The 23653-nt window shown below is 46.5% G+C and overlaps 2 protein-coding genes across 4 annotated transcripts in view; both read left to right on the top strand.

Annotated features, from left to right (window-relative positions):
• Positions 1-3624, top strand: part of PODXL2 (podocalyxin like 2) — a 32717-nt gene extending 29093 nt beyond the window's left edge. The window contains exon 8 of the mRNA XM_067303311.1: positions 204-3624. Within this exon, the coding sequence (XP_067159412.1) occupies positions 204-413 (210 nt within the window). The 3' untranslated portion in view covers positions 414-3624. The remainder of the gene's footprint in view (positions 1-203) is intronic.
• A 2514-nt stretch (positions 3625-6138) lies between these two features.
• Positions 6139-23653, top strand: part of ABTB1 (ankyrin repeat and BTB domain containing 1) — a 30710-nt gene continuing 13195 nt past the window's right edge. Inside the window, exons 1-8 of one of the 3 annotated variants that reach the window (XM_067303308.1) lie at positions 6139-6227; positions 8069-8131; positions 9237-9292; positions 10318-10462; positions 13282-13441; positions 14407-14452; positions 15457-15573; positions 20974-21089. In XM_067303308.1, the coding sequence (XP_067159409.1) occupies positions 6172-6227; positions 8069-8131; positions 9237-9292; positions 10318-10462; positions 13282-13441; positions 14407-14452; positions 15457-15573; positions 20974-21089 (759 nt within the window). In that variant the 5' untranslated portion in view covers positions 6139-6171. Of the gene's footprint in view, positions 6228-6456; positions 6521-8068; positions 8132-9236; positions 9293-10317; positions 10463-13256; positions 13442-14406; positions 14453-15456; positions 15574-20973; positions 21090-23653 lie in introns of those variants that run through there. The other 2 variants (XM_067303310.1, XM_067303309.1) reach the window with 2 other exon arrangements.

The following is a 23653-nucleotide window of genomic DNA, read 5'->3' as shown; positions in this document are numbered from 1 at the left end:
AGGGAGATGCAACCCTGTGGTTCTTGCTGTGTTCAGGACAGCTCATTTCCACCATGAGGGCTGGACCAGGAACAAATTTTCCTTTTCCCACTGACCCTGCAAAATCCCCAGTGGCCCTTATAGCCTGGTCTGACTGTGCTCCTCAGCTGCCTTGGGACCTGTCCTGCTTTGTCTCCATTTGCGTTCCTCTCCTTCCTTTGCAGTCGCATGGCGAGGAGCTGCGCTTTGTTGAAAATGGCTGCCATGACAACCCCACCTTGGATGTGGCCAGCGACAGCCAGTCGGAAATGCAAGAGAAGAAGCCAAGCGTGAACGGTGGAAATACCATCAATGGTCCCGACAGCTGGGATGTCCTGATCAATAAGCAGGCGAGCGAGGATGTGGATGTGTTTGAGGAAGACACGCATCTTTAAAAAAGCAAAGAGAGAACCACCCCTTTAAATACATTTGTGTCTCTACTCTTTTGACTGATGGACCATGGGATCAGGGTGGCTGCTCAGGAACTTCTTAAAGGCTTGGGACAGGTCAAGTCTTGGGCATGTTTTCCTGCTGGAAGTCCTGAGCCCACATGAGAGGCTTGGAGCCCGAAGGATCACTGAAGAGGGAAGCGGGAGGGGTGGGTGTGTAGGTCTCTATGTGTGTGTTCCTATCAGTAGCACCAATGCTTTCATCACCTTTAAATGCACTTACTGTAGCTCTCTGGAAGTGGCTGAGAGTGACTGGGCTTGAGAAACAAGGCAGTGAGGCTGTATGCCATGAGGAAGCTGGCTTTGGGGAGTAAATTCACTTTGGGAGTCCAGCTGGGGTTATGGCAGCCAGACCCTGACCTTGCTGGCATCTGGATTTATAGCTGTAGAGCTGAGATCATGATCTGTCCCTGCAGGTGCGGTAATACCTGTGTCTCATTCCGGATATGGGGAGCCAAGACGCAGCTGATGTCCTGGGCACAGAGTTTGCATTCCACATATGCAGAGAGGTTTTCTAGTGCTCTAGCATTAGCTGCCAACTGGATGGGCTGATGTTTACATCTGGGAAAACAACCCCATGTGATCTCTCTTTCCCCTCTTTCCCCCAACAGTCCCAACTGCTTTTCCAGTTCCACAGCTCCAAGCTGAGCTTGCAGAGTGTGAGCACTTTAACCTGTCTTGGTCGTCTTGGCTGACTGCAGAGAATTTGGTGCCATGGTGCAGCATCCTAGCTGGAAATCTGCTTTAGGCTGGAGAGTTGCTCAAAAAGGACTTTTACCTGCCTCTTTCACCTAACAGCCTGTGAAATCAGCAGCAAAGTATCCCTTGCCTATGTCTTAGTCTTAGAGTGGCAGACCTTTTTCACTCCTGTTCCATTTTCCAGGGTAGTTTGGTTTCAGTTAATCTTTTGAGGTGAACGTACAGCCTATGGGAGAATTTTAAACAGGAAAAAAGCAAAAATTCAGAAACAGTTTTCTGGTCCTTGTTGTTTCCTTTTCAGGAACCTGCCTTAGGCGGAAGTGTTTAATGTCACATTGGTGTAAATCGGGGGTAAAATCTTTAAAATCGCTGCATTAAACAAGCGTAAAAGATGGTTCAGGTGAGATCAGAATCAGATCTAAGAGTTCCCCAATGACTGTTTCTCAGCCATGCCTCAGGCAACTGTGAGGCCCCAGCTCCCTGAAGATGCGTGATAAAAGGCACGTGAATATGCATAATTGTTCTCTGAGCCCTGCCTAAATTGAGACTCGGAACTACTTTCAAGCCTGAAATCCCAGAACATTTGTTTCTTCTGTCACCACGGGATTGAGGGTCTCGCTTAGGTCAAAGGCAATAGTATTCCCTTCCATTTATGATTAGCTGCTTGCTTGCTTTCTGCAAGATGCAGCTTTGTGTTTGGTCTTTAAGGGAATCTTTGTACAGAAGGACCCCAGATATGCGGCCTGATGCTTAGCCGGTAAATCTATCCCTGTATGTACAGATATTTTTAGCATGCTCATCCCTGATGTGAGTGCCTCAAGTCAAGATACAAAAGAGTCTGTAGTTTCATTTTGCATAGCGCTTTGCATACAGACTGAACTGCAGATTACTTCGATGTAGGACCATGTTGATATCAGTCTATTATGGATTCAAGAAAGGTGATAGCCTTTGATTTTCTATCCAGATTCCAATTTTGAGTGTTTCTGTCCTGCCTCCATACCTTTCCCCCTGCGTTATATAGGAGACGGTGTCCCTCAGCTCCTTTTTTAATCTTGTCAATAGAGTTGCAGAGCTGCCCAGAGCTCCCTCTCCTGCCCCAGCAGTTGACAGTGGGTGGCTGGCGTGGGGGGACGCTCCACGGACACAAGCAGCCACATGCAGCCCTTCTCCGAATGCCCTTCACTGGCAGCCGTCTGCCCAATTCGGTCTGTGCAGTGAACCTGCACAAGTTCAGGAGCTGTTGATGGCGCTTTGGGGCTCACAGCATTAAATGTAAGTTGTTGTTATGACATGGTAAGTGATTTAAAGCATGGAGTTAAATTTTGAGTTTGTATAGCACTTAGCATAACAAGGCCTGGCATGGCTGTGGCCTTTAGGCAGTTTCACCGTATAGATGTTTATAAGTCCAATAATCCTCATTAAATACACTTTTAATACTTGGTGGCTATTAAAAAGATAAAGCCACCAATCAAATGTGAATTAGTTCACCCACAAAACACTTCCTTGGTGCACTTCATTGCTAAGAGCTGCTTTGCTGCCCTATTTTGTCTCCACTTTACTAATTCAGAGAAACAACAAGGTGCTGATAAAGTAATGCTTCTTGTGTCGCAGTTGGGCTCAGCACCTCCTGATCTGGTCTAAAGTCTTCAAACTTTAAACAGGCCAAGGTGGCCATCCAGGCTCCTTAAAAAGCAACGCTGACTCTTGAAGCTGTCAACTAGCAAGCTCTCCTGGTCTGCTGCTCTGGCTTAATCGGGCCTGATCGTATTCCAGAGACTGTAGTGCTTTCTTCTGAAGCTGGAGTGCTCCAGGGTATCTTGAGAGTGTCCAAGGGTGACTGTCACCAAGCTGAGAACAATTTTCTGATGTCTCAGACATGGTACGCTTGGCTGTATAATCTCAGTTTAGCTCCAGAAATCTACTGGTTAAGAGCATTTCATTTTAATATGGAGATACTTTTTTATACCTTTTCCATTTGTTCTTCTTTGTATTATTTTTTGCACTAGGCTGAACTTGTTAAGTCAATTGCACTGTTGTCCCTATCCTGCAAACCTTGCGGACGGGTCACCTCTCGGTACCTGCGGGCTGGGAAGTGCTGCAGAGTCAGGCTATCGGTAGCCTGTTTCGCTCTGGTTCTGTTGTTCAGTGCTCGGGTTTCCAGCTCTGCACGGGGAGGCTTTAAAGAGGAGGATAAACCTTATATTGTCATTTGTAACAGGAAGCTTTTCTATCACCTTAATGTAGTTAAACTTGTTTTTAACACTGTCAAAGCTGGACTTCTCAGAGGGGTGTGCCAGGCAACAGAGCAGACAGAAGACAATAATTTCTGGAAAACTATTTCCCACCTACTAGGACTTCACTGTAGTCCCATCTGCTAGACGTTTGATCACACTGACACCTGGTGGCTGCTGGGAGTTAGAGACAAAGAATAAAAAAGGACTGTTTTCCTCCCTCTTAACTACGGATATTTATTTTCCTGTGGTTTACCTAGAACAGTTGCCTGTTTTATTCACGCGGGGGGCTGGTTGAAGGGACGGCTCGTGTGAGCGCGTCCCCACCTGCAAAGCGACGAGATCAGCTGTTCCCAGGAGCCACCAGTGAAGAGGCCCCGGGCAGCAATACGGGGCTGCAGCCCCGTCCCCCCGCTTTCTCCTCCACGTTTCCCCTCTGGGAGCACGGCCAGAAATCGGAGACATCTGACTAGGAATGAAGGTGGTTGCCCAGAGGCACGGCCATGGTCAGCAGGGTGGCTGTCCCCCGCAGGGATGCACCCCTCCGCGAGGCAGCAGCAGCAGTGAGCTGGCCTGACCAGGCTGCGGTTGCCCCCAGCTGTTGCCCAGATGTTTAGAACAGGATCTGTAAGGTAGGGCGGTACCCAACGCGCACTAGGACTCTGCATCCTCCAGACTGCCCCGTGGCCCACCGAGGGTAGAGGGACACTGAGGAGTGGCCCGGGCTCTGCAATGTGCATGTCAGGTTGGGAACGTCGTTCGAGCTCCCACCTCGAGGAGCCCTCTGGGCAAAGGATGCCGGTCTGGGCAGCAGCTTGTCCGCGTTTGCCAGTCGCGTGGGAGCAAGCGTCTCCTCACAGGGGGGTCATGGCACCTGGAGCTCCACTGAGAGAGACACCACGTGCATCGGCCCCCACTGGCTCACAAGGGCCCCGTGGGCTCGTCTCGGCTGCCTTCGGGGCTCCCAGCCATCAGCTCAGGCTGGGTGCACGGTCTCAGTGCCCTTGTCCCTGCGGGGTCTGGTGGCCAATTTGGGGAGCTGCTCCTGGAGAATGCTAAAAATGCTTGTGTCCGCCTTGGAAGCCACGAGCTCCTGGTTTGGTTTTCTTTGCAATAAAAAGCACCTCCTGGGCGCATGAACGCTGACCTGAGCGCGAGTCCTTTGCTTGGTTGCCTCTGCCTGAACTCACGGCTGCTGCATCTACGCAACCTCGCTGAGGGTTCCTCAGCCGGGCCTGTCCCCCCGCCCCAGCGGTGCGTTATCCTGGCCCCCGCGCTCAGGAGAGCACTGATGAATTCTCCTGCTGCGCAGGTACCCCCCCACACGTGTGTCCCAGAGCAGGTACCCCCCCCACCACGTGTGCCAGAGCAGGTACCCCCCCACACGTGTGCCAGAGCAGGACCCCCCCAACGTGTGTCCCAGAGCAGGTACCCCCCCGACCACACGTGTCCCAGAGCAGGACCCCTGCACCATGTATGTCCCAGAGCAGGTACCCCCCCCACGTGTGTGCCAGAGCAGGACCCCCCACACATGTGTCCCAGAGCAGGACCCTTGCACCACATGTGTCCCAGAGCAGGTACCCCCCTCACCACGTATGTCCCAGAGCAGGTACCCCCCTCACCACGTATGTCCCAGAGCAGGACCCCCCCATACATGTGTCCCAGAGCAGGACCCCCCCCCACCACGTGTGTCCCAGAGCAGGACCCCCCCCACCACGTGTGTCCCAGAGCAGGTACCCCCCCGACCACACGTGTCCCAGAGCAGGACCCCCGCACCACGTATGTCCCAGAGCAGGTACCCCCCCCACCACGTGTGTGCCAGAGCAGGACCCCCCATACATGTGTCCCAGAGCAGGACCCCCCCCACCACGTGTGTCCCAGAGCAGGTACCCCCCCGACCACACGTGTCCCAGAGCAGGACCCCCGCACCACGTATGTCCCAGAGCAGGTACCCCCCCCCACCACGTATGTCCCAGAGCAGGACCCCCCCCCCACCACGTGTGTCCCAGAGCAGGACCCCCCACACATGTGTCCCAGAGCAGGTACCCCCCCACCACGTGTGTCCCAGAGCAGGACCCCCCCCACCACGTGTGTCCCAGAGCAGGTACCCCCCCCACCACACGTGTCCCAGAGCAGGTACCCCCCCACCACGTGTGTCCCAGAGCAGGACCCCCCCCCACCACACGTGTCCCAGAGCAGGTACCCCCCCACCACGTGTGTCCCAGAGCAGGACCCCGTGCCGTGTGTGTTCCAGAACAGCCCCAGTGCTGTGTGTCCCAGAGGAGGTGCCCCCCACCACATGTGTTCCAGAGCAGGATCCCCCCATGCACTTTCCAGAGCAGGATTCTGCCCCCCCCCCGTGTGTGTTCCAGAGCAGGAGCCCCCCCCCCCCCACGCTTTCCAGGAGAGGGCACCCCCCGTGTGCTCCAGAACAGGCCGCCCCTTAGGGATGCTCCAGAATAGGACCCCCCCACACACACACACCCCCTTCCAGGTGCATTCCAGAGCAGCCCCCGCCCGCCGCGCTCCGCCGCTCCTCCGGGCCGCAGGGGGCGCTGTGCTGCGCTGCGGCGCTGCGCGCGGTCGCGGGGCGGCTGCTGCTGCCGGCCGCTCCCCGCCCGCCGCCGTGTTTACATCCGCCGCCGCTTCTGTGCCGCCGCCGCCGACGCGGCCCCTCCGGCCCCTTCCCGCGGCCCGGCGCGGCCCGGCCCGGCGCGGCCGCCCTCCGCCGGCAGCGTCAATGCGGCGCCGCCGCCCCGCGGCCTGCCCCGGCCATGGACACCAGCGACCTGTTCACCAGCTGCAAGAAGGGGGACGTGAGCCGCGTGCGGTGAGCGGGGCCGCCGGGGGGCCCGGCCCGAGCCGAGCCGAGCCGACCCGGCCCGCCGCAGCCCCGGCCCGCGGTGGTTTTGCAGCGCAGCGCTGCGGGCTCGTCCGCGCCCGCCGCTCCCCGGGGGGAGGCGCCCCTGGGCGGTGCGTGCGGGAGACCTGGCCCGGCCCCGCCGCCTGCCGCGGCCGATAACGTTAGAGGTCTGCGGCGGGCCCGGAGATAGCTGGGATGCGGCGAGGAAAATTCGTTTTCTTTAGGAAAATAAACAAGCGTGTTTTTCCCCAAGGAACTGGGTGCGCTCTGCTGTGTCCTTCAAGCATTCTTAGGCTTGCTTTGATTTTTACCTATTTTCTTAAAATTCAAGCAGCTGGATGTCAGACGCTCGTGGCTTACTTCATTTATATGTGTGCTGGTGGTGGCAAGTGTCCTTGCATGTATCTCGTCTTCCGTTGCTCTTTCTCTACTGTTGGAAATCATGTTTGTAATGGTAGGAAACTAGATCTCTGGAGAATAATCGTCATGGAAATATTTAAGCACCTTGCCCTGGAGACTGTGGTAGTTTCCCTAAGAAATAGCAGGCTGCTAAATTTCAGCTCAAGTCTCCCTGCTAATATTGAAGCAATATGGTTTGGTTGAAATGATTTCAGATCTGGAGTCAAAGCGTATTCTTGTCTGCAGTGGTGAATGAATGTTATAATCCAAAGGCCAAGAGCGTATGATATGTTCTTTGCTGCATCTCTAGCTTTGAGTCCAAGACTGCTTTTCACTTTTCAGTCCTGCTTGGTTGTTCTTGCTCCTGACATGTGGATCTCTCCAGATAAACAGATTTCTGATCTGTGTTTCAAGGTGCTTGTTAGTTAAGGCTAAACAGGCAGATGGAAGAAATCTGGAGAACGTTTATATTAAGTGTTTATTTGAGTTAACTTAATTTACTGCAAGCAGTAAATTGCACATTTACTGTGGATGGAGAGGCCCTGCAGATGGCCTTGCAGGTGTTGTAAGAAGACAGCGTAGAAGAGAGAGTGGAGAAATGATCTGTCTGGGAATGCTGTCCAAGCAGAGCGGACGAGATGACAACATGGAGCTGGACAAAGGGGCCTGATTAGAAAGGAGCTGAATTGCTTTGGATTTTAAATATAGTCAGAGGAAGTTAAAGTTTGAGACCGGAAAAGATGGAGAGAGTAAAAGAGGGGAATGATGTGATGGGTGAGAAAAATGACTTCAGAATTTGTGAAGGCTGAGAGCAACCTTTACACGTGGTCAGGAGAAATTGTGTTGCAGTAATTGAGGACACACTATAACAAGAGCCAGCTTGCACAGGAGATTTGTGTGCAAGGCAAAGGCCAGCTTCTAGAGGTGCCAAAGAGGAGGAGTTGGCAGCATTTGATACAGTCTAAGTGTGCAGGCCAAGGAAGCGAGAGGAATTAAGGACAGCCTGGAGAGACACTGATGTTGTTACTTGTGACAACAAAAGCCACAAGCAGGATGGGAGTCCAGCTTTGGCCTTGTAAATTTGACCTCTTATTTTTAAGTGTCTAGACTGTGAGTGTTGTAGGAGAACGTGAAGGTATTGCTGGAGCGCTCAGGCTTCATTCATGATTGCTGCACTGTTAGGGGTCAGCAGGGAGGGAGCTGTCGAGCCATGTGGCAGAACCGTGCTCTTCGGGACACGTGTTCGACTGATGCCCCTTCGGCCATTGCTTCCCCAAGTCTTGTGCAAGTTCTTGTCCTGCCTTTGGAAGTTACTATGCAAAAATCAAATCTGCATCTTTTTAGAGGGGAGAATGTGACTGACTGAGCAACTGCATGAAGTTATAACTTTGCTCTCCCTTCTCTTCCAGATACCTTCTTGAGCAGCGAGATGTGGAAATTAATGTCTGCGATAAATGGGACAGTACACCTCTGTGAGTCCTGCAGCCTAGTGCACTGGCTGGGTGGGAGGGTAGGGCTTTTGGAGCTCCTTTGTCCTCTCTCCATCAGCACCTAGGAGCATTGCTACAAAATATCTCAGGTTCTGTTTTGTGGGAGCTTTGGCCATGTATTTTTGCTTCTCTCCTCTGTGGGTACTGTGCTAGATGCATCTTTCTCCTCCCATCTGAATGAGACTTGCTGTAGAAGTGCTCAGAAGCATGGTTAATTTTGTGACCAAATTACCTGGATTAAGCAGTCTGTTCTTGGCCCAATTAGGCTGTTTTTTCTCAAACTCTGTGGCATTCCAGCATGTCTTTTCAGGTAAAGTCTTTGTTTGGTGAAATGCAAAGTTATTGTGGGATTGCTGGCTGTCTGGTGGGGCTGGGAACATGCAGTAGGTAGTGGAGAATCCCCATGCAGGTACTGAGGAGGATGGTATGGGCTCTGTACCTCCTCACATGCGAATTCCAAAGTGCATTTAGACATCCGCAATATATTTAGCATATGAAATACCTCCCCAAAATAAAGGTGGACTAACATTTGCCTGTGGCAGTGCAGGTTGCAAGGCTAGTTTGTTGGACAATTTGAGGTCCTCATGTGAAAGAGACTCCTAAAAAGCTTAGACTGAGGAAAGAGAAAAACAAACCCATCTTAAGCAGGACTTTGAGAGGTGCGTTTGCTGTATGTCTGCTGTGAGTGCTGTTCCCTCATTATCCCAGTGCAGCAGCAGACTGACAGTAAAAGGAGCATTCTGAGAGTGCAGTGGAATTGCTGAGTGCTCATGAAATGAACTCTGTTAAAGCGAGGAGATAGATTTGGCAGCTAGCAGTGCAACAAAAGATGCTGAACCAAGAATGGGACCTTGAGATCTCCTTTCAGGACAGCAGGGCCTAGCATTGCTCAGGACAGATCCTGCTCAGTCTGTTGCAGGGGTCAGACTTCTGTGCTGTTCGGGAGCAATTCCACACTTCTATGAAGAGTCATCTTCCCAGCTTATCAGTGATAGCTCAGTGCTGAGGTCTGCATGCTGCGGTGTACCCCAGCACTGACATTTTCTTCATATTGTATCTCTAATTTTCTTTCTCTTGTTGTTGCCAGATATTATGCTTGCCTGTGTGGACATGAAGAGCTCGTACGCTATCTTCTAGCCAATGGTGAGCAAAGACGTCCTGCTTAGGGGTGCCATATCCTTCTCCATACCAGTCTGTACGAATTGTACACCTTCTAGCTGTCTCTTGTGAAACCTTCTTCTATTATAACCAACCATCTGATCAGTGATCTCAGGCTTCAGTGGGACCCCAGATGTCACCCTGGACCCACTTTTGTGGTCCCTTCTGCAGATTACTTGCTGCTTGAATTTGCTACAAGGAAGCTGTCTCTGATGACTCATTAGACAACATAACTTTTTTGAAATCACAGATGTTTTGCAAGAATGTGTTACTACTGGGAATGTATTGATGCAAGAATTGTACCACATCTGGAGAACTGTCTGTGTAAAACTTTCTTCTACTGTTCTGATAGTCTTGCTTCATACACAGGACTTAAAGGTGAAATGCAGAGGATTTTACTAATTTCAAACAAAGCAAGGCAAGCTCTCAGGCAAAATGGTTGCCTATTTAGTTCTCAGCACCCAAATTCCCCAAGATTGTGATGTTGTTCTGCCTTGTGGCAAAGGAAATGGTGTGCAGAGTCAGATCTCAAAGGATTTGTCTCTTCTACTGCATTCAGCACACCTAATTCGGTTCTAAATAAGTTCTAAAATAAGAAAAGGAAGTCCCCTGCAAACATCTAGCAAAATCTAACTTTAAAAGGCATCCCTTGCCTTGTGCGAGGCAAAAATGCCTTTTAGGAAGAGCTTTTAAAAGTCCAGTAAGTGATCTTACTCTTGGTACAGTTGAGAGTCTTCTTCCTTGGACCCTGTTGGAATTGTGTTGGGAGGCTTATTATCAAAGTCAACCTAAATGAGTCCTGACACTCCTTCAGGAAGGGATTTTGCTGTGGGAGATCAGCTTTAGGTTATGCACATGTAGGCGTGTAGTTAAATTTTAGTGATTATGCTCAGTAGGGGATCCCAGTGAAGCATGTCACCAGCCAAAAGTCATATCCATTTAGCGACCATCCATGGACACATGAGGAAGATTAACTGCCTGTTGGACTTATACCTCTTGTTGTTTTGCAGGAGCAAAATGTGAGGCAAACACTTTTGACGGGGAGCGTTGTTTGTACGGAGCTTTGAGCGATACCATCCGACGCCTGCTGAAAGAGTACAAGCAGATCACAGCAAAGTGCATGAAGAGAGACTATTATGATGTCTTCCTACAGCGGTAAGCAGATGAGGCAGCTACATGTGTAACACATTTTATTACCCCTTCTTAGCTGTCAACTTGGATATTCAAGCTCTCTATTAAGGGCAGGTTAACTGGAGCCCTGTGTCATCCCTGCGCATGCAGGGCTTCCTGCTTGCCCTAAGGGTGACTTCCAGATATGTGTGCATTTAAAAGATATCCTCCAGTGACTTGTGTGCAGACCCTGAGCCAATGGAAAGCTGGTCTTTCTAATGAAGAAGCGTTAGACTGTCATCCTTGACAGTCAAACCAAAATCAGATAACTAAAAAAGCCTCAGCAATTTAGGATAATATGTCAACTGAAATTAAATTTCAGGCATGAAGTGCTGTAGCCCACAAGCCAAGGTTTCCAACAGTGATAATAGGTGTCTCATTTCCAAAATAACCAATTTGGGGCTTCTTAAAGAGCTCTTATGGGGAAAGTGCTCAGTTCTTTCTTTTTATTAAAATTTCATTGAAGTTGTTTCATTTTACGATGTTTCTGAAAGTAGCTTGTCACATCTTGGAGTCTTAGCCTAGAGCTTAAAAATAAATCTGACCTCTTCTAGAATTAGAGGAATAGTGGTAGTCTTTTCCTCTTGTTTCTCTACCTGGGAATTCTGATGTTATTACATAGACCCCCTTCCCCCCCCCCCCCCGCCCATTTTTTTTTTCTTTCCTTGGACTGACTTTTAAAAGCAAAAAAACCAAGGTTTCAGCATCTGTATCTTCAAAGTGTGAGAGCAAACAAGTCCTAGAAAGAACTGAAAATCTTCACATTAGTACAAAGTTCTAATTTTGAAAGCTGTGGGGGTAAAAAAAAAAAAGAATAGAGGAAGAAAACTCATTCATCTGAGTAAAACCAAGTTCTGCTTTTCAGGGAAGTAGAATTGTACAGGGTGATTTTATCACTCCCCTGCTGAGTTTGTGACTCAATTGATGCAAGGCTGAGCTCACATGAAAACCGAAATGCACTGTTGTCTGCTTCTCTTTCTAAACAGACCTTACGTTAAGATTGAACAAAGGGCATCAGTGGGGGCAAAAATAAGCACCTAACTGCTTCCATTTCATTTGGGGCACAATATTAGTAGGAAGAATGTTCTGGTAGCAGGAGCTTGGGACCAGCGTTCAAGACCCTGCTGTGACACCAACTACTTGTGTGACCCCACATCTTTCTGTGCATCAATCCTGCTTTCTAAAGGGAGAATGATGCCTGACTTCTCCTGCCTGACTTGACATTTTGGGTATAGTTGTGAGGATAAATACACAAAAAGCGATGGGTACTACAAAATATTAGTGATGGATGCCCTAAAAACTTTAAAAATTTATTCTTTTAAAGAATGAGGGGGTGAACATGCAGACAAACAGGACTTCATCTCTTATGTGGTAGTTGCCTGTGTTTCAGGCCCGTAACATCCTCCCTTCTGCTGTGGGGTGATCTCAAGTCCTCTCCTGTTTGCTGCGTGGTTAAAGCATGCCCTCTGACAGTGGCCAAAGAGCAGGAAAATTGTGCCTTATCTTGCAGCGGGGTAACTTCTCTGTGAAACGTGTGAACTTCTTTGTGGCTTTGACTGCTTTTTGTCATCTGACAATTTGAAAGCAGGATTAATCTTTAGAAGTGTATTTGCAGACATAACACATATTTGATGATGGGCCAAGATGATGGGGTCCCCTCATCACCTGTCAGTCAGTCCCTCTGCTCCCTGTGTTCAGAGGTTCATCTGGAGCAGGACATTTTCTTTCTCCAGCCTACCTTTTGCAGTAGCAAAGCTTTTCCAACCCTCTTGGGAAAGGCAGAGGTCCAAGTCTATTATGTGCTGTACCAGCCCCTTCACTGGCCTTTGCAATTGGGCAGGGAGAGACCGCAATGTCCAGAGGTATGTGTGGAGGAGTAGGCTGGTGTGTGGGAGGACTTGATCTTACAGGACAGTGAAAATACCCTGTATTTGTCTGTCTTTCCTGGACTTGTCTTTAGTTGAGCCTGAAGGTGAAACCAGGACAAGTTTGTTAGTTTTGTTTTTTCGCTCTGCAAAATAAAAGGTTAAGTCCTGAATTACAAAATTAGAAATGAAGTTATGGGGTCATGCAGAATGTACTTTACCATGCTTAACAACAGGTTTCCTTCCTAGCTCCTCTGTTGTCTTTTTCTTCATATCTTTAAGTCTTGTCCTGATGGCTGTGCCCAAGTGTGGGACAACTCACAGGCTTGTCTTCTAGCCCTTCCCTCCAGATCTGGACTCTGTCCCTTTCTCTCCCTTTGCAGTCTGTGCTCTCCTGCTTCCATTTGATTCAGATGTTGTATTCCTGGTTTGACTGGTGAGGGGTTACCCCTGGTATTCCCATAGTCCCTTGGAAGCTCACCTCTTCCTCCTAAACCACGTGAATACGGCTGTGCTGTAGCTTTGATAATCATGCAGAGACTGTTTGGGTGAAGGTCAAGTATTCAGACTAATATTGAGTGACTTTTGCTAGTCAAAGCACTCTTTGGGATGGCGACTTCCCCCTTCTCATCTTGCTTTCTAAAGACAACATAATACAAATGTTAATGTTCTTAGTGTTGTTTGGTTTCATGCTGCATATACTAGGTATTAATTGTACACCAGTTAAATAAGCTTATGACTTTTGCAAGTTGCTGATACCGTTATAAATATCAGGCTTGATAAAAGGTGTCTTCGCAAAACAGTCTCTTAACCCCTCCTTCCCCTGTACTCTGTGACCTGTCCGTTTAGAGCCTAATTGCACCATGTCCCCTGCTAGCATTTTTCCATTCTCTCCTGTCTTATTATGCAGCAAGTTTCCTCTGTCTTTGTTCCTTACAGATTGCTGGAACAGGGTTACCAAAGCGACATTGTTTTCATCGTCCATGGCAAATCTTTCTGTGCCCATCGCTGCATCCTCAGCGCTCGCAGCGCTTACTTTGCGGAAATGTTCGAGACCAAATGGAAGGGGAAGAACATGATAGTGTTGAAGCACCCACTGGTAAGCAAGACTGTGCTTCCAGCTCTTTATTTTCCTTTGCTATTTCAGCTGGGTGAGAAAAGTAAGTGGGAAGGACAGTTTGAGGCTTGATGTTGACAGTGAATAGGTCCTGGAGCTCAGAATGACCCTAGTGAAGTAGAAGGGCTTGTGGAGGCACTTTGTGCACTAAAACAGCATCTTACTCTGATAAGAAAAGGCTGTAGACTGTGCACTTCCCCTTTGTTCCCTCTGTCATGGCTCAAACACAGCTTAATTAACTGTGGTAGCAGGTAGCTGTTACCATCTGCCAGCTGCCTCACAACTCCTCTGTGGGATGAGTTGAGTCTGTCTAATTCCTGGTGGACAGGTGGTCTGCAGTGAAGACATCACCTCTATAATTGGTACTAATTGAGTCTCTTTTCATGCCTTTATGGCAAGAACTAAATAGGCCATAAGTGCATTCCATCCATTAATCACCAGCACTCTGGCATATGTTTCTGTGGTTTGATTGTGTTTGTGCAAAGCCTCATGGGCCTCTCTTGTGGCAAACACACTTCCAGTTTCTGGGACATTATTTAATGTCTCTCCTTCTTTCTCTTTGTACAACATGGTTTCCCCCTCACATGAACAGAAGGGGTGGAAATGCTGGGGACCAGTGAAATACTGGACTTTACAGAGCCTGTATCATAACCGTCTCTTTAGATATAACCTATAGCATCTCCATTAGTCAGGTCCCCTAGACATGTGGATTAGTATTAGTTAATACATGTAAAGAGCTGTATAAACCAGGTGGAGTGACAGTATTAGTTATGTGGGGAGCAAGGAAATTGTCTGGGTGACGAGACTGCTGAGTTGTCGTGGGACAGCTATTGCCATGTAGGTGGTATTTTTCGACTTGGTCAGTATGTTTGTATTCAGGCAAGTTTTAAGCTTGTTACGTAAATTCCCGGGAGTTCTAAAGGTAACTTTCTCATGTTTTATTTTAGATCAATCCAGCAGCCTTTGGCTCCCTTCTGCAGTATCTATACACAGGTAAACTACTGCTGTCTCGTGTGTCTGTATGTGGTTGGTGGGTAGTTGTCTGTGCCTCTGCCATCGCACTGTTTGGGTGGTGCAGGTTTGCAGACGGGTGTGTTTGGGCATGTGAGTTGCTAGCACATCCTCTCAGCTGGCAGAAGGGGAGAGTGTGAGCAATCCCCTGCTCTTCCCAGTTGTCTGTACCATTTGCCAGTTGTTGTCCTGCCAATAACTACAGAGTCAATTAAAAAATCAGCTTTGGTAGAATGGGTCGATGGATGCGGAAAATGTATTTTTAACTTAGGAAAGTATATTTGTCATCTGGGCTAATGATCCCCAAAGTTGATGAAAAGCCAGGTTCACTCATAGGACGTGTTCAGTCTGGCAGACCTGAGCACTGAGTGCTAAATAATTTGACTACATGCTAATATTTTTCCTGAACAGAACTGGTTTCTAAACCTCCAACCAAAGTACCAAATGTGTTGTATTGTAGGCACATAAGTGCTGAACTATTTCAGACCAGCAGGTGGTGCCAGAAAATAACTTTATCTTCATGGTTTTCATTCCCCAGTCCAGTGTTTTCACCAGTGTTTCTCACACGTCCCTCAGCAATGGTAAAGGATTCTGGGATGACAGCTCATGAGTCTGAAGTCTTTTCTCACCCTAAACCAGATGCCCCATGATAGCAGTTATACCCACTTCTGTTGTGCTGCTCTTTCACCTTTTCTGAGGAAGAGAATTGGAGGTTTTCTGTCTAAGCCTTTTTGGCCTCTTGGATGAAGATGTTGTGGTAGAAACTAGGGGATGGGAATGTGAGTCAGATGCCAAGTTGAGATTCACCAAAGTGGTGGGCGGTGGGGTAGCAAGTCTTAGCTTCTTGGACTGAGTTGGAACTGGAGGCTGAAAAGCAAGGCAATATATGTAATTACTGAGTTTCTGTGCCATCAGGTCTTCAGTCTTCTGTTTTTACACCTAAGTGGTATGGGTTTTAAGAGCTGGCTGCATTTTTTTCTTGTCAGGTCGTCTTGATATCGACGTAGAATACGTAAATGATTGCAAGAGGTTAGCCAAGCAGTGTCGGCTGCAGGACCTCATAGATGATTTGGAGACCAAGTGTAAAAAAGTCTATGAATTTGGTAAGCTTTTTTACCTATTGTTTTCTCTGCTGAGCCTGTATTCCCTTTCAAGGGGAAAGAGGAGAGTGTGCTGGTGGATGTTTCATCAGTGGTGGTCCAGAAAATGAGTCTGTTGTGGAGTTCCTATATTTGCATGATAGTTTTCAGTCACAGGATCTCTGCAGGGCAGCTGTAGTAGTTTCTGACACATGCATGTCCATCCTTTGTATTGATCGTTTTCCTTATAGTAGAGCAGCCATGGCAGCGGGACTTTGCTGTGGCTGCTGGACATTCAGTGAAGCGCTATGGATATACTGGGCAGTGCCTTTCAGCAGAGAGCTTGTTTAAATCCCTGGGGAGATAAATATGTACAACTGAAAGTCCTTTTCTGCATTTAGATGGCTCCTAACCAAAGTAGAACATCTGATAATTGGCTCAGAATGGATGCTCTATGTGCAGAGAGGGAAATAACGCCTTTTAAAAAGCACAGAAATATTTCTGAAACCATATGTATATTTATAACACGTGTTCGTGTGCAAGACTTTAAATGATGCAATCCTTTGTTTAAGGACTTTCTGTTAACCAGAGAACTTGTGGTCTAATCATGACATCAGCTTATTGCATGAAAATCAACAAGCGGAGTTTTTCATTCATCTCCTTAGTTCAAGCTAAATGACACATGAAAAGGAATTAAAACAGTACAAGTAGGGCAAAGCAGTGTTAGTCATTAAGTGACAAAGAATTATTTGGTAATGAAACCTTCAAGCTGAAAACATCTGATTCTCACTTCATGCTCTGGGTTAACTCCTTTACTTCAGTCAAGTTACTTTGGCTTGCGAGGAGAGTCTAGTCCATAACGTTTAAGTCAATAGCATGCTTTTCCTTTATCTAAGAGGTAAGGGTGTAGCTATTCAGACTTTCCTTTTGAATAGTGAGTTCTGATTATTCAGCCTCCTAAAGTTGCATGGCTTAACAGATACAGACAATACTTCTGGTTCAAGAAATTCCTCAGCTGCAAATCACGTGGAATATACTACTGTGCGTATTCTTCCCCTTAGGCATGCACAATTGTTTGTTGTTGATAGGATATTGGGTTACCACAGTACAGCTGGTCTCATTTAGACCAGGGTGCGAGTCCTTATATAATGGAAGCTGTATCATAAGTCTTGCCTCAGCTGTGTAAACACATCTGAAGAGATGTGAAATGCATTTCTTGCTTCCTTGCTGCAAATAAATGTAAGGTATTATTATTTAATAATCTCTGTATTAAATAAGTGGTGGAAAAGGGGAGGGGTCATGAATACCATGCCTAGAAATAAAAATTACTGAGACAATCATGTAACAGAATTATCTTGCGTCACTTTTGATATCAGAGTAATCCAGTGATATGCTAGAGATCTGGGTTTTTTGTTTGTTTTTTTGTTTGTTTTTTGTTTTTTTTCCAAGGTGTAGCCAAGGTATGTCGTGACCATTCCACATTAATACATTAAGATAAAACTCAGATTGTGGGGGAAAAAGAGGTGGGTGGTTTGCTAGCTGCTGCCTGAAGCCACTGCATAGTGTGTTGTTGGCAACTTAGGATCGTGAAGTACAATGGTTAAATTGCTGAACTGCAGAAACACTGAATTCTTGGGGTGCTCAAAATTGGAACATGATGAAGTAACATGTAACATTTCAGGTTGATTGGAAATTTAAGATATAAACTTCACTTGCAAATGTGCTACAGACTTCATGGGTGGCACAGGACAAATCATTTAACTTCTGTGTTTTTGGAGAGGGAACAGTTGTTCTCTTCATTTCTAAGGCCTAACAGAATGTGTAATCAGTGGGTTCAAAGCTCTGATGGAAGTACTCTGCTTTATTTTATTTATGACAAGTTGGATTCAAATGAATAGACAGAACTGCTGATAGATCTATTAAATGTTTGTGTCTCAAATCAGATCTCATGTGGGAGCTGGGAACTCTGTTGTTGAATCCTCAGAAAATAATACATATAAGGGTCATAGAAGTTAAAAAATGGGAGAGATCTTTAGATGTCATGTCTGGCACTTGACATTACTATTCCCTCTAGTGCACTAGGAATCTCTGCTTGTTCGAAGTGCCTTTTGTGGCATAGACATCTGATTCAGATATGCAGAGTCAGGGTCATGTGTTGCATCTCTGTTAAAAAGTTGAAACATGCTTAATAAAACAATGTGAACTTAAGCCTGTGCAGCCCCGGTGGATGACTGCAGTCTCTGCAATCTCATTGTGTAGAGTTAATCAGCATTTCAAAAGCGCTTAGTGTCTTGGCGTGCACAGACAGTAGTTTAGGAAAACCCTGCAGAGGATGACCCAATGCCTTCTGTTGCACCTAAGATAAACTTCAGTGTAACTGCTTGCATATTTTAACCTACCTGTATATTGTGGCTATAACGATGAAAAACTGTTGCAGTGTTTGGAAAAGCTCAGACAGGGTTTTGTCCAGGCTAAGCCATAATCCTTCTTTTAAATGTGGAAATATTTGAAAATAAATGTTCTGGTATTATCTGTACATGTAGGGCAAAAGGGTTTAGAGCAAGGTTCGTGATGCTTGCCTTTGTAACAGAGGCCCTGGATGTATAGAATCAGTGGTTATAGCAGTCATGGCGTTGTGAAGAGGATGTATGACGTAGGTATCTGAGTGCGGCATCATTTTGGAAAGTTTTTTTTTTTTTTAAGTGGTGCATTAGCTCAACTGAAACAAAAGACTACAAAGACATATTGAACAGTGAAAACAAAGGCAGCTAATGAATCGATGGGTGACATTCAGTGCTCTACAGCTGGGCTAGAATGGGAAGAAAAACAAAACACTTCATTCTCAACTGTAGCTGGGTTATTCCCTCCAGCTCGCTGCATCGTTTATGTTGCTCTTTCCAGAAAACCCTTCATTCCCACATTTTGTAAGAAGGTGATCATCCCTGCTGCTTGCTTGCAGCCAACATCTTTTTCCTGTTCTGTTGCTTAGATTTTTATTCTTTTTGTTGGCGTAGAGTTGCTTGTGATACCAAATGCTATGCTCTTGGATTTGAGAAATGCAATGTCTGAAACATCTTGTGATATACGTGCTTCTCAGACATATCACTGTTCTTTCATGTTGCTATGAAAGTGCACAGATGCTTTGTAGATCCCATGAGAAGAAGTCTTTCCCTTGACTAGTGTTTAAAACTTGCTGGCTCCATTAGTGCTTAGAGAGCCTGATTGATTTGGAAACTCCTCTGTAACAGACACTACACAAATATAGATGATACTCTGCCGTCAAGAATTTCTAATTGCACAGTGATAAATTTGCTTCTGTCACACTGGTCTGTAAGTGGACTCTTCGAGGAAGCGCAGTCAGTCCTGTTTGTGTTGGTGCCAGGTCTCCTCTGGGCTTATTTACTCCAGAAGTCGTCTGTCTGAAGTTAGTCCTATTAGAGCAGCCTGTCTCCTCGCTGGTGCAGCTGTGTGTAGAAATAATGGTACCAAATTGTCTTCTACTGGTAGATTATCCTGCCCTTTCTCTTAACTTTCTGAGATATGCTGCCTGTTTGAGGTACAGCAGTGGCATATCTGAAAGGTACTGCGGTAATGCGGAGGAGGGGGTGGAGAACTTGTTTTGTGGCACATCACGGTCTTGTTTCGCCCACGACCCAGTGGAGTCATCTGATGGAGCTCGTGTAACGCTGAGCAAAATGTCATGAAAAATGAGGTCTCAAGGTGGTGTGATTCACCTGCGAGGGGTTTTAATGCGGTGAATCATACCTGTCAGAAATCCTTCTGAACGCTTCAGCGTGGGGCCGCTTAACTCTTTTGTCCTTGAGAGTTAACTTTGCTTTTCTGTGGCTACCAACAGCATCTCAAGCCTTCCGCACCACAACTTTGCATTTCCAAGTGGTGCTCCATGTTTTTCACATACTTCCCTACATGCCAGGTACTCTTGAATGTCGTACATGCTCCAGTCCTCGGCTCAAAGCATGCTGAACTGAAAACAGCCCAGAGGTAGTGAATGAGGGAGGGAGGTGGCCAGGACGCGGAAAGGCTGGGCTGGCAGCAGTAGGATTATAACGCAATACTTGGACAGACTTTGGGGGTGCCACTGGCTTGGACTAAGAGCATTCCTCTGTGCTATTCACAAAGCTGAACCTCCACAAAGCAGGAGGAAATTCTCAAGGCTTGAATTTTACACGCACTGCTTGGTGATGTCAGAATACTTGCTTGTATTGCCTTTCCCACTGGAAAAAGGGATTATAAGTGCTACAGCAAGCTGCTTTTTCTGAATGGGGCAGGGCAAGCAAAGGGGAGGAATAGGAGGCTTAAATCTCATGTGTCTCATGAGATGGCAGATGGTTTTGTTCCCAGTAGTTTCTGGAGGGACTCCAGCCTTTTCTGTTTAACGGGTGAGATGCTGGTTTTGGAGCAAATTGAGGATCTGTGCTTCAGCCTCAAGAAAAGCAACCCCTTCTGTGTGGATGCGGCAGCAGCCTGACAGACTGTGCCCGTGCAGCAGGGCTGAGTTAAAAATAAGGAGGTGGGGTGGTTGGCTTCAATGAGCTCTGCAGCAACTTTGGTCCTAGCAAGACCCCCAAACTAGGCTCATGTGTTTGGCTTCCCTTTTACCAGCCTGTTTAATTGGATACCCTGATAGGGCAAGATGGGAAGACACACTTAACTGTAAAAGGAAAATGAATTTGCCGTCTCTGTAAGGTTTATTTGGTCTCCATGGTAATAGCAATGGTTATTTAATGGTTGCAAACAACACAGGCACAGTCAGGAGTCCAGGTGACTTGGGGGCCTTTGTGCTATGGGATCTACAAGTACAGAGTAGAGGGCAGATCCTGATGCGCAGTATGTATGAGCTACACGAGAATAAAACTCTTTGTACGCTGGAACGAAGTTAGGATGGCCCTGCTAAAACAGGACAGAGAGGGGTGGAGAGAGACTTTAACTAAGTACTCCCTGCTGTGGACACCACCTTCTGTCAAACTGTCAATGGTGGGGGTGGTTGGTTGGGGGAGGCAGTATAGGGCCACCCTGTGGCTCCTACGGGGATCGGGGGCAGCCTCTGTAGGACAGCCCTTGACTGTAATTGATGACAAGGGTTGCAGAGGGCATATTGGCTTAAAATGTGCTTTGGGCAGCTCTTTGTTTGCTATATGTCATCTCTTGGTGCAAGGAATAAGTGGAAGTTTGAGGAGAGACAATAAAACTTGTATCCCCTTCCAACCCTGCTCGTCAGCTGTAGTGAGGAGTGCTGCGTGCATGTTTGCATAGAGGCATCACTTGTGTCTTGCAGTCAAAGCTAAACAGCAAAAATACTGATGTTCCCTGGAGTTTCTTTCTTTTCTCTAAATAGGAGAGAATCTTTGCAGAGGAATTTAGGCATCTCTGCTCTTTTTTTGTTTTGTTTTTTGCTTCTTCCAGTCTCTTCCAAGCCAGGGACCTGTGTGAAAGTGCTGACGATTGAGCCCACAGGTAACTGCCGGCTGCAGGAAGATCTGGCTCTTCTAGCAGACTGCGCCCTGCCAGCTGAACTGCGGGTAGGGAGCATTTATACTTCTTATGGTCTCCATGGGGCTACGATACGTGTTCACATATGTTTGTTCTTGCTCTCTCCATTTGGGTTTGGTGGTTGCTTATTTCCTGGTATCAATGCTGCAAGCTGGTTTTGTAAATACTGAAGCCTTTTATTGCCTAGAAGGGCTGTAAAATTGTTTAATGAGGCTGTCTGTGCTGGTGCCCTGGCAGGGGTCTGCATAAATCGAACCCTTGCCATGCTCTTAGTGGGAGTTTCCCCATTGACTGCCATGGGACACGAGTTGGCCTCCAGCTCTTCTTCCCTCTCCCTGCCACCCTTATTGAGCTTGAGAAATATTTGATCAGGAAGCATATATGCCTGAAGGGACATATAGATGGAAGACAGCTTGCTGGGCTGGCTTGCTAGGAACTGACACCCTACAGTGCTTTCAAACCCTTAAAGTATTTTCAGCGGAAATGTGAGTCCTTCTGAAGTGAATTAACTTGATTGACAGAAGATTTGCTTTTTGTAGTTACTCTCATAGACCCTTAGAAACAGCCCACAGACCACAACAGATTGATGATCACTATGTTAAAACACCATCAGGATTATCAGTTAGACTCAGATATGTAGATCTTCACTTCCAGTTGCAGAGGAAGAGGATAAATATTAGTGGCTGTTCTCCCTGCATTTGTTGTTCTGTGTAATGTCAGCAGATTCTTTGCTTTTGTATGTCAGCCCTTTTCTTTCTTTCTTTCCCATACCAAGCACTGAATTTAATAACATGAGCTCGTTTTAGGTGGCTGCTGTGCCCAGAGGTTGTATGACTGAGTGATGTAGCAAAGTTTATTGCTTTCCCCCACCACCAAGATCAACCTGCCTGCTGGAGAGGTCAGGAAATGTGCTGAAGCAGAGAGGATCCTTCGCTCAGTGTATGTTTGCGTGTGTATGCACGCACATGTGAGCTACTGGATAAACTTTCATAGCCAGGATATGCCAGTGCGTTTTGTGCTGGCTTTTGGCAGACCTGTTTCTCTGAATATTGAGTACCTTATACAGGGAATTTCCTTCACTGAGTTTCCTTCTACCAGTGTAGAAATCTTTTCTACATACTGCCCCTGCCCCAGCAAATAGCTGTGCATTTATTTGTGGCTTTCAGTGTGCTTTTTTGGATGTTTGCAGACTTTAAAGGGAGGTGATACTATAAGTAAGCCTCAGTATTGCCTTCCCAAGAATTAAAAAAAAATGGATTGTGGGCCCCAAAACAGTGAGATTTACATAAGTTTTAAGCCACTTCACAAATAAAGAGAATGCTTTCTGTTTGTTTGCTTGTTCCCAGACCTTGGTGATACACTCATGTCAGAGTTAAGCTTTTGTTCTTGAGAGCTAGAAACACTTTATTTTTAATTCTTCAATGCAGAATAGGAGCTGGGAGGAAAATATGAAATTCAGAATAATATAATCAGCTGACAGCACTGTGAATTCCACTGCGAGTTGTGGTTTCCTTGCTATGTTCACAGACCAGAGAGAAGGCAGTTACAGTAGCATTAGACTTGTTGTGGCTATAAAATTGAAGAGGACATGGGCACACATTTATTCACTGGAGAACTTATGCCACGCACTAATGTGGGTGCTTTGTTTGAGTCTGATTAATTCTAAAAGATTCCCCTGTTTTTCTTCTCTTGCACTTTTTTTTTTTTTTTTTTTTTTGGTTAACTTACAAAGAATATATGAACAAAGATCATCCTCCTATTCCCATTCATATCTCTTCTTGGTGTTTGCAAACTGCTAAATTCTGTGAACTAGGCATATTTGTCTTGGGACAGAGGAATCCCACCTTTCTATTCTTACAGGTTTTGACACCATACCATGCAAGGAATAGTATATAAATCATTTAACTTAAAATGTCAGGGACAACTGAATAGTCACGTACGAACAGCCACATTCTTGAGAGAAACATTCACATGTTTTCCAGCCTATGCAAAGCAAAATCAGTATTCAGCTTGTGGATAAATGCCAGCATTTCCCGAAGGCGTTTCAGGTAATGAGCAGAACTTGACAAGAAACAACTGCTGCATGTCATATAAGGCTGTATTAAATGAAATTGGGATGTATACAAACTTTCTGTATCACTCTAAACAAGTAATTTACATTAATGTTTTTGATATTAAAGTGATGCAGGAAACTGTATGTATCTCAATTTCACAGTTCAGTAACAAACTATGTGATTAAAACAATGATTAAAATTTGATGTCTTTGATATTGAATCACAGCTCGTTATTAGCTTTTAAAGAGAGAACTATCTATTCTTTGAACTCTTAAACATGTTTATAATCTTCCTATCTAGTTTTTGATTCCTGTTTATACTTGGCAGTCTTTTCCTTTTCCTTATATGTTTTTAAAAGCATGGTTGTTGTCTCTGTTCTGTTTCAAACTAGAAATGGCCAGAATCCTTCTGACCACAACAGCTTCTTCATCAGTAAAGCTCCATCAGAAGCCAGACAATTGTTAAAGACCATGTGGTTTCCCACTGCCTGCTGGGTGACCTCTGAGTTAGAGACTTGATGGCTCCCAGTATATGAGACC

The sequence above is a fragment of the Apteryx mantelli genome, chromosome 12 (assembly GCF_036417845.1).
Source record: "Apteryx mantelli isolate bAptMan1 chromosome 12, bAptMan1.hap1, whole genome shotgun sequence".
NCBI lineage: Eukaryota > Metazoa > Chordata > Aves > Apterygiformes > Apterygidae > Apteryx > Apteryx mantelli.
Note: the sequence above shows the minus strand (reverse complement) of the source record. Positions and strands in the feature narration are given on the sequence as shown.